Source organism: Nicotiana tomentosiformis, chromosome 6 (assembly GCF_000390325.3).
Source record: "Nicotiana tomentosiformis chromosome 6, ASM39032v3, whole genome shotgun sequence".
Classification (NCBI taxonomy): Eukaryota; Viridiplantae; Streptophyta; class Magnoliopsida; order Solanales; family Solanaceae; genus Nicotiana; species Nicotiana tomentosiformis.
This window is the reverse complement of record NC_090817.1, coordinates 25,204,620-25,216,150: the sequence shown is the minus strand read 5'-3', so window position 1 is coordinate 25,216,150 and position 11,531 is coordinate 25,204,620. Positions and strand designations below refer to the sequence as shown.

Below are 11,531 nucleotides of genomic sequence, written 5' to 3'. Positions count from 1 at the left end.
CATAAATGTTGTTGGGGCATTCGTCAGCCTAAAAGACATCACGAGAAATTCATAGTGACCATAGCGAGTCCTAAATGCCATCTTTAGAATATCTGAGTCCCGAATTTTTAACTGGTGATACCCGAATCTCAAATCAATTTTGGAGAATACCTTTTCTCCCTGAAGCTAGTCAAATAAATCATCAATATGCGGTGGATACTTATTCTTGATTGTAACTTTGTTCAACTGCATGTAGTCGATAGGCATCCGCATAGTACCATCTTTCTTTTTCATAAATAGAACCGGTGCACCCCAAGACGACACACTAAGCCTAATAAATCCCCTATCAAGAAGTTCCTGAAGTTGCTCTTTAAATTCTTTTAACTCAGCCGGTGCCATACGATATGGAGGAATAGAAATAGGCTGAGTGCCTGACACTAAGTCAATACCGAAATCAATATCCCTGTCGGGTAGAATACCCGACAGATCTGCAGGAAATACATCCAGAAAGTCTCTCACTATCATTACTAAATCAATAGTAGGAGTATCTACATCAACATCTCTCACAAAGGCCAAATATGACAAACACCCCTACCCAACCATGCATTGGGCCTTCAAATAAGAAATTACCCTACTGGGAACATAATCTAGAGAACCTCTCCATTCGACCTTCGGCAAACCCGGCAACGCCAACATTATGGTTTTTGCGTGACAGTCCAGAATAGTATGACATGGAGACAACCAATACATACCCAAGATTACATCGAAATCAACCATACTAAATAATAAGAGATCAACTCTAGTCTCCAGTCCCCTAATAGTTACCACACATGACCGATATACACACTTCACAATAATAGTATGGCCCATCGGTGTAGATACATGAACAGGTAAAACTAAGGACTCACGGGGCATATCCAAAGAATGAGTAAAGTACAATGATACATACGAATAAGTAGAACCAGGGTAAAATAATATAGAAGTTTCCCTATGGAACACTGAGACAATATATGTGATCACTGTATCTGAATCAACATCATTTGGCCTAGCAGGAAAAGCATAGAATCAGCCTGACCGCCACCTGATCCGCCTCCCCCTCTTGGGCGACTCCTAGCTGACTGAGCCCCACCCCAAGGTGGTTAGGCGGGTGGTGGAGCAACTGGTGCAGAAGTTTTATCCTAACTCCTCTGCTGATCTGAACCTCCCATAAGGCGAGGGCATTATCTCTTTATGTGGCCCAAGTCTCCACACTCAAAGCAACCTCTTTCTTAAAATGCCGGTAAGTTCTGAGGCAGACCTCGAGAACCAGAATAACTGCTAGAAGCACCTGGTACTAATGAACCCTAAACTGAAGGAGCACGGGACATACTTTGGGCTAGTAGGACACTGAGAGATAACTGACCTTGATGAGAACTGTATGAACCATGGCTGGATGATGCACCATGGTGAACTGGACGACCCGTCTGAGCGTGCCTGTAAAGGAGACCTCTATTATGGTAGGACTTCCTTACAGAAGGTACCCCGCCATAACCTCCTGAACCTCAAGGCCTCTTGGCCTCCCTCTCACCACACTCCTGGCTACGGACCACCTTTATCTACCGAGCAATGTCAAACACCTCATCAAAAGTGGCACCAGATACCCTCTCCTTAGTCATAAACAACCAAAGATGATACGTGAGGCCATCAATGAACCTCCTAATCCTCTCCCTATCAGTGGGAACCAACCAAACTTCTTGACAAGCCAACTCAGAAAACCTCATCTCGTACTGGGTCACAGACATGCCATCTTGCCGAAGCTGCTCAAACTGTCTGCGCAACTCTTCAGTGCTAGACTGCAGCACAAACTTCTCCAAAAAGAGAACAGAGAACTCCTTCCATGTGAGTGGTGATGCACCGACCGACCTGCACCTCTCATAAGCCTCCCACCATCTGAAGGCAGCCCCAAAAAACTGAAAAGTACTGAATGAGACCCCACTGGTCTCCAGAATACCCACTATCTGAAGCATCCACTGTCACTTATCAAGAAAACACTGAGCATCTTATGACTCAGCACCTCTAAATGATGGAGGTCGAAGCCTCCCAAATCTTTCAAGTCTCCTCTGTTCATCATCTACATAACGGGGACTACAGGGGCCTAAGCAGCTACAACCGGCTGGGCTGGTAGTGCCCCCGGTATCTGAAGTCCCTGCACTACCTGCTCTGGAGTAGGGGCAACAGGGGTATGAGTACCTCCCCCGGCCTGAGAAGTGGCAGGTGCGGCCTGAGCCAAAACTACCTGAGCAAGTCTAGTGCAAACTGTCAATATTTGGGCCAAAGCCTTCTGAAGGCTCGGAATCACAATGGGCACAGCTGGTGCCTGAGCTGATCTTGTCGGCTTAGCTATATTTGGAATTTTCTCCTAAGCTGGAGCAATTGGTGGTGCTACAGGTGCTGCTCCATCTGCTGTACGAGCTACACCTCGACCTCTACCACGGCCCCGGCCTCTCACGGCCCTAACTGGTGGCACTGATGGCTGACCGTCCGATTCGGTAGTACGTGTCCTCACCATCTGTGAGAGAATAGAATAAGAGAAATTTAGTTTTGGGAATTAATAAATTTGCACGACAGAATACAAGAAAGTGAAATTTTCCTAACGGTTCGACAGCCCCTCAAAGATAAGTACAGACGTCTCCATATCGATCCGCACGACTCTACTAAACATGCTCATGACTTGTGCGACCTATGTAACCTAGGCTCTGATACCAACTTGTCACAACCAAAAAATCACACCTGTTGTGATGGCGCCTATCTCAATATTAGGCAAGCCGACAACATCAATAACCCACATTTTTCTTTAAGTTTGAAAAACATAATATTGAATTTCATAAAAAATCTCACAATTTCTGACATAGAAATACACTCCCAAAACCCCGTGTCACTGAGAGCATCTAAATGAATACAAAGTCTGACTGATTAAAAACACTGTATGAAAATATAGAATAATACAATATCTACGAGGAAGAAAGACAAGGTTAGCGGATGCCAAACAACTACCTTGATAGTCTCCAACTGGTAATACATTGAGGTCTAACAGTCGCCGTGTCCTGAAGCACATGGATCTGCACACGAGGTGGAGAGTGTAGTATGAGAACAACCAACTCAATAAGTAACAAGACTAACCTTTGGGCTGAAAGTATTGACGAGCTCAGCAGGCACAGTCCAGTATAGAAATGACAGTACAGAAACGTAAGCATGCTTTCAAGATCACTGTTAAACTCAGTACAAATAAAATAAATTAGCTATGCATGATATGAGGAATATGACATCTCTGTATCTACATGCCCATACACATACCGTATGTGATGCACCTTAGTGAAAACTTCGTGTACTTACAATCTAAAAATACTCAATCACCCAGTACTGTATATGGTCAATCCAGCCCAGGGAAGATCCATCCCAAGTATGTATGTATATCAATCAACTGACAGTTAGTCACTCAGTACTGTATAAGGTCAATCCAGTCTGGGGAAGATCCATCCCCGAATATCAATGATTATATATGGAAAGATCCATGCTCAAGGAATATCTATCCCATATATATAGCCAGATCCAGGCATAAATAAATAAACGTAAATATCACTCTGAATCTCCAGTCTCTTGGGTTCTCAATGACATAAAAACTACTCGACATGATGATATGATGTATCAATAAATGACAATAGAGACTGAGATATAATATGCAAGTGACAGATGTGACTGAGTACAAAATTATATTTCAAACAAATAGTTCAACAGCAATACGACCCATGTGGGTCCCAAAATATCTGCACATAGCCAAATCATGATCTTTAATACGAGTCTCAGCTCAATTTTCTAACACGTGGAGAATATGCGAATAATAACCTGATTCTTTAATTTTACAACTTCACAGAATTTATTCAAGTCACAAGTTCTATGGTTCACGTCCACACGCTCATCACATACCGTGTACGCCACCTCCAAATAATTTATATAACACCAAATTCGGGGATTCATACCCTCAGAACCAAGTTTAGAAGTGTTACTTACCTCAAACCGTGTAATTCTTTATTCCGCTATGCCTTTACCTCGCGAATTGGACTCTGAACGCCTCGAATCTAGTCATAATTAATTCGATTCAGTCAATACAACTCATTGGAATTAATTCTATATGAAAATACTAATTTTCCAACAAAACCGAAATTTAACTCAAAAATTGCCCATGGGGCCCACATCTAGGAACCCGACAAACATTACAACATATGAACGCCCATTCAACCACGAGTCCAACCATATAAATTTTACCAAATTCCAACATCAACTCGACCCTCAAATCTTCAAATTAAACCAAAAGCGTTTTCTAAATGTTCCAACTTAATTTACCAATTAAATATTAAAAACAACCATGGATTTGGGTAGTTTGACCGATATTGAGTTAAGAACATTTACCCCATTATTTTCCTTGAAAATCTCCCAAAAATCGCCTCTTCCCGATCTCCAATTCGTCAAAAATAAAAAATGGGATGAAGTCCCATTTTCAGAACTTAAACTTTTTTCCCAGCGATTCCTTCTACGCATTCGCGAAGCACAAAAATGCTGCCAAACTTTTCTCCTTCGTATTGGAGACCTCTCGTCGCGTTCGCAAAGCCTTACGACCTCTTCCCTTCTTGTTCGAGAGACACGAGCCGCGTTTGCGAAGGCTTAACGCCAGGCATTCCCCCAGCTCCCCTTCCTCTTCGCGTTCGCATCCTCTTCTTTCATAATTGGATCCCGGCCCCGATATCAAAAAGTCAACTCCCCGGTCAAACTTCCAAACTTAATTTCTATTTTAGCCATTTCAAGCCTAATTTAGCTACGGGATTCCAAATAATTTTTCGGACACGCTCCTAATTCCAAAATCACCATACGGAGCTATTGGAATCATCAAAACTCTATTCCGAGGTCATTTACATATAAGTCGACATCCGGTCACTATTTTAACTTAAGCTTTAAACCTTGGAACAAGTGTTCCAATTCATTCCAAAACCTCACCGGACCCGAACCAATCACCCCGGCAAGTCACATAACAACGGTAAAGCATAAATTGAGCAGTAAATAGGGAGAACGGGGTTGTAATACTTAAAAAGATCGATTGGGTCGTTACAATGAGACCACACTCGCGTAGAGTGTCGTACTTTCTTTTTAGATATTCGACGAGCTACTTAACTAGCCGTAGAAAAATTATGCTTCTCTTATGAATTTTTCCCGCGCTGTGCATATTCATCGAAAAGCTTCCTTAAATTTCATAACTCACATGTACATTCGTGAGTGGAGTTAAGGACCCGTTAAAACTTCTTATTCTAATGGGATCGGGCCGTTCGCCTCAGCAGTATCATGTACCACAATCATGGATCAGGCCATTCACCTCAGCATTTTTATAAAAATATTCTTATGGGATCGGGATGAATGCCTCAGCAAAACTCTTATGGGATTGGGCCGTTCGCCTCGGCAATATTATATTCTTATGGGATCGGACCGTTCACCTCGACAGTATCATATTCTTATGGGACCAGGTCGTTCGCCTCGGCAGTATCATAATCTTTTGGGATCGGGCCATTCACCTCAGCAGTATCACATTCTTATGGGATCGGGCCGTACGCCTCGGCAGTATCATGTATCACATTCTTATGGGATCGGGTCGTTCGTCTCGGCATTTCTATAAAACTCTCCTATGGGATCGGGTTGTTCGCCTCGGCAACTTCATAAAATACTCTTATGTGATCGGGCCGTTCGCCTAGGCAGAATCGTGCATAATATTTGACAATAAGCCACTATCTCCGTGAGTTTTTCTAATTTAAGTTGTGACGACCTATCTGGTGGGGACCATTTTATATATACTCCGGTTGAGGTGGTAACCGATATTTGAGAACTTGTGTTTATTGTTAAGAGGAGGATCGTACCACACACCTATATTTGTTTACACTGTTTATTTATCATGCCTCATACTTGTTTACTTTCTACTGTACTTGATTTGTTGGACCACTAGTAAGTGTCAATGTCGATCCCTCGTCACTACTTCTCTAGGGTTAGGCTAGATACTTACTGGGTACACGTTGATTTACATACTCATGCTACACTTCTGCACTTATTGTGCAGGTATATATATTTCTGGTGGTCTTTTGGGCGCAAGGGGGCAACTATTATGGTGACTTCACGGTGAGCTGCATCCCATGTTACGATTCACAACATACAGAGTCTCCATCATGATTATTTACATTATCTTATCTATCTCGTATTCCAGACAGAGGTTGTATTATTATTGTACTTTCTAGTATATGCTCATACACTTGTGACACCAAATTTTGGGGTGTTCTAGAATTTATTTATGATTTTGCTTACCATTAAGACACTTTTACTCTGTATTTTACTTAAATCATACGTATGTATGATTTTTAGATGCATCAATCTCTCTATCTAATAAGATTCATGATTTCAAAAATAATAAAATAAACAATTAAGTTGGTAGTTCACCGTTGGCTTGCCTAAACGCCGGGTGTCATCATGACCTATAATGGGTTTTGGGTCGTGATAACACTAATAATGGATTTGTATATGGAGAGAGGCGACAATGAATAGGAAAGAGGAGAGGAGAGAAAAAGTAAAAATGGTCTAAATGAATCCCCTAATTTAAGACAGTAATAGTGGATTGTATATAATTTGTAAGTAATTCTTGTTTAGGGTGTGTAATATACAAAATTGGGACAATTTTGGTAAATAAGTTTCAAATATTGTATAGGAAGGAAAAATTACCTTTAAATAACTCACAACCACTTCTTGAAAATTACATATAATACAACTTATTTTAAAATCTTACCTTTTTAATTATATATAACTTTTTGTCCCGAATATCTCTCTTAAAACGCATTATTTAACCTAACAAATAGGGATTATACCAATTAAAGCATATCACTACATTAAATTTAAAATTATCATATTTTCTCTCTCATCAAAATAATATATGTCACAAGTCTCTCCGGCATCAAATTTTGAAACTTCTTCTAGTTTCTTTAGAAACACAATTGAATTGGAATTATTCTTATCACCCAACTTGTCTTCTCCCGACAATATTATATATTGTATGTAGGATATTGTATAATACTTATTTATGTGTATATACCTTATTATAACTTAAAGGTAGACTATATTAAAATTGTTCTGTGTGCATATATACATATATATATATATATATATATATATATATACACACACATACTGTATATTATTATGTATTATATATACTATATATTATTATTCTTATAAATAATGTATATTATTATTCTTATATATAATAGCCATATAGATAATGTTTTGTATATTATATAGTAACATATAGTATTTGTATTATTAATACTGTATAGATGATGAAAGGATGAAAGAAGGGAGAAATTTTCATTCGTAAATTAAGCAACGTATTTTTTTGAAGTCCCTATTTTTATGGAGGATGTAGTGTGTATGAGATAGTGACCTAATGTATTTATAGTAATAATCAATAATTAATAAACTGAAGATTTTATATGAGCTAATTATGGGATATGTTTCAAAATAGAATTCCCCTTTATTAGGAAATCTACCTTTTTTAGAGTTTATGTGTCACGACCCAAATTCCACTATAGGCCGTAATGACGCCCAACGTCGCCGTTAGGCAAGCCAACACTTACTTATTCATTTTATTATTTTTAAAATCACGAATCTTATTTAGATATAGAGGTCAGTGCGTTAAAATAAATCGTAGTTGCGTACAATCTAATTGAAATAATAAGTAAAAGTGTATCAATGTATATGTCACGATCCAAAATCCCACCACAGGCATCGTGATGACACCTAGTCTCTAAGACTAGGTAAGCCGATTTCAATTACATTTTGAAGCCATTTTTTTAAGTAATCAAAACTAACAGCAGAAATAATTACGATATACAACCTCCCAAGACTGGTAGTACTGAGTCACGAACTCTAACTGAATACATGGAATGATCACGAGGACCGAATATACAATACTGTTTGATTACAAATTAACAGTACAATGAAATGAAAAGATTTCAAGGGACTGCGATGACCAAGCAGCTCTACCTTGAATCCTTTCGATCCCGCTTTAACTCTGCTCAAGTTCGATATCTCCAATACCTAGCTCTGCACAAAAATATGCAGAAGTGTAGTATGCGTACACTACTGTAGGTACCCAGTAAGTATCAAAACTAACCTCAATGGAGTAGAGACGAGGAACAGTCAAGACACTTACTAGTCTAATAACATGTGCAATCTAATATACAAAATAATAGAAAATAAATAATAATAAGGCAAGAAAAAACAACCAGTTATATGCACAACAGACAACAAGTACCATTAATATCACTCAACAATTAATAAACACAATTACACCCAATTAAATCAAGTCCTTCAAATAAATGTCTTTCACATATAATTCTTCCAGATAACTGTCTTTTAAATATAATTTTCTCAAATAATTATTTTTCAAATATAATTCTTTCAATAAATCTTTTCAAATATAATTTCCTCAAATAAATATCTTTCAAATACAATTTTTTCATATAATGCTTTCTAAGTAAAAATCCTTCCAAATAAATATTTTGACTATAATTCTTTCAATTAAAAAGTCACCATGTGACACCTCATTTCATAATCATAAAAATACGGGTCACAACCCATTTTTATTTTTTTCTTAAACACGGGTCTCAGCCCATTTTCATATTTCTACGGCACCTCGTGCCCATAATTAAATCATCATATTTTCCCGGCACCTCGTGCTCTCATTTCATATCACAGCTGCACGGACAATTCTCGCGCCAATTATCATTATCATTTCATCACAACGCCTCGTGCCCACATTTCATATCACAACTGCACAAACAATTCACGTGCAAAATAACCTCATTATTTACTCACGGCACCTCATGCCCACATTTTATTTTATAATCCGCCTGGCAATAGCCACATGCTCTCAATTTCAACATAAAACAGATTGTTATCAATTTACTATCAATAAGACCAATTGCACAAGGCATAAAAATAAACACAAGAAAAATCACAACATCACATAAAATTCATCAACACCACAACCCCACATCATCACATATGTCCCTGACAATAGCCACCCTTATCGCTCCTATTGCCACCCTTATCACTCCTATAGCCACCCATATTGCTCCGCCCAGACAATATCAATAGCCACCCTTATCGCTCATATTGCCACCCTTATCGCTCCGCCCAGACAGTACTCCAACAAACACAACAACAGTGAAATGCCACCCTTATACCCACATCATATCAACGGTGAAATGCCACCCTTATCTCCCCAAAATAATAACTCACACAACACAACAATTTACACGAGAAATTAACATGGCAACATAATAAAATCAATTCATATCACAATTTGCCCAATGGCCACAACCAAATTCCAAAGATATAACAAAATCAATTAATTTCACAACAAATAGCCTAAGGCTCCACACAATATATATAACACCCAAAAACAATCAATAGAGGTAGAAACCACTCAGCATAAAGTAAAGCCTTCATTAATGCAAATTTAGATAATTATATTAATACTTATTCTTAAGCTCGCTTAAATTAATTATTTGCATAAGAAAATTCATATTGTCCAAGAAATATTAAACCAACAATACTCACGAAATTTCATAAATATTTTAAGTAACAATCATATCAAATTATCATATAAAAATAAATTCAACAATAAGGATTTAGGCATGGTAAACAGATGATTTAATAATTTTCCACATTTCCCAATTTACTACACAATAATTCCTAAGACTTTAATTTAATGAATTTTTGCACTTATAAGCCCGAGTACGAACTCGTCACCTCGCGTACACGGCTTTTTACATTTCACAAATGGCACATAAGACTCAATTCCTAAGGGGTAATTCCTCTACTCGAGGTTAAGCAAGACACTTACCTTTTTGAAGTTAGGCCGATATTCCAAAACAGCCTTCTTGCTTGAATTGGCCTCCGGACAGCTCAAATCTATCCAAATTAATTGTATAACTTCATTAAAATTCATCAAAAATAATTCCGGATAATAATATGTCGACTTAAAATTTTATTCCAAAAAGTCAACAAAAGTCAACGCAGGGCCCGTCCCTCGAAATCCGACAAAAAGTTTCATGAAATCTGAACACCCATTCCGATACGAGTTCAACCATACCAATTTTATCGAATTCCAATAAAAACTCGATCTCCAAATCTTACATTTTCGTTTTTGGAAGATTTTGTAAAAATCTTGATTTTTTTCATTTAAATCCGAACTAAATGATGAATATAATCATAGATTCATGAAATATAAACACTTTAGGATATAGAACATTTACCTTAATCCATATGGTGAAAATTGCCTCAAACTTCGCTTCAATTTGAGCTCCATAGCTCCAAATATGTCAAAAATGGGTGAAACCTTGAAATATAACCCAGGTATTTACTCTTCGCGATCGCGAAGCACAAAAATATTCAGCCCCAAAATTACTCTTCGCAATCGCGGAAAACCAATCGCGAAGAACAAACTCCCCCAACTCTTCCAGACAGCCTCTAGTATAATGGTCATAACCTTTTGTACAAAACTCCAAATTGCACATGGTTTAACTTTCTGAAAACTAGACACCAAGGGCTATAAATTGCATTTGTTGCTCATCTCCCAATTACATATATACATTTCTAGATATAATCTTCCAAAGTCAGTCCTGTGCAACAGAGATTTCCAAACTCTTCCCAGACAACCTATAGTGTATCCACCATAACTTTTTGTACACAACTCTAAATGATGAATGGTTAACTTTTCTGTAAACTATACATCAAGGGCTACAACTGTCATTTTTGGATCATCTCCCAATTCCTTATAGATTGCGAGATATAAGCTTCCAAATTCGAGTTAGTGCAACAAAGATTTGTTCTACGTGATCGCGAAAGAGCTTCCGCTATCGCGATTCACAAGGCCCCAAACTGTTGTTTGCTCTTCGTGAACACGACCAAAAGTTCGCGATTGCGATGCACACCTCTGTAGGTAGAAACCAACAATTAAAAATGGCCTAGAAATGGTCCGAAACTATCCCAAAACTCACCTGATCCCCTCGAAACTTCAACCAAATATACCAACAAGTCCTAAAACATCATACGAACTTAGTCGAAGCCTCGAATCACATCAAACTACGCTAAAACCACGAATCACACCTCAATTCAAGCCTAATGAACTTTGAACTTTCAAATTCTATATCTTGTGCCGAAATATATCAAATCATTCCGGAATGACTTCAAATTTTGCTCACGAGTCATAAATGACATAACGAAGCTATTCCAATTTCCAGAATCGAATTCCGACCTCGATATCAAAAAGTCACCCCCCGGTCAAACTTCCCAAAAATTCAACTTTCGGCATTTCAAGCCTAATTCCACTACGGACCTCCAAATAATTTTCCGGACACACTCCTAAGTCCAAAATCACCATACGGAGCTATTGACATCATCAAAATTCCATTCCGGAGTCGTCT

The 11,531-nt window shown here is 38.2% G+C and overlaps 1 protein-coding gene across 1 annotated transcript; it reads right to left on the bottom strand.

Annotated features, from left to right (window-relative positions):
• Positions 1–1,574: 1,574 nt before the first annotated feature.
• On the bottom strand, positions 1,575–1,985 carry LOC138893701 (uncharacterized). The gene has a single exon (XM_070178355.1). The coding sequence runs from the start codon at positions 1,983–1,985 to the stop codon at positions 1,575–1,577; it is 411 nt and encodes a 136-aa protein (XP_070034456.1).
• Between the last annotated feature and the right edge of the window lie 9,546 nt (positions 1,986–11,531).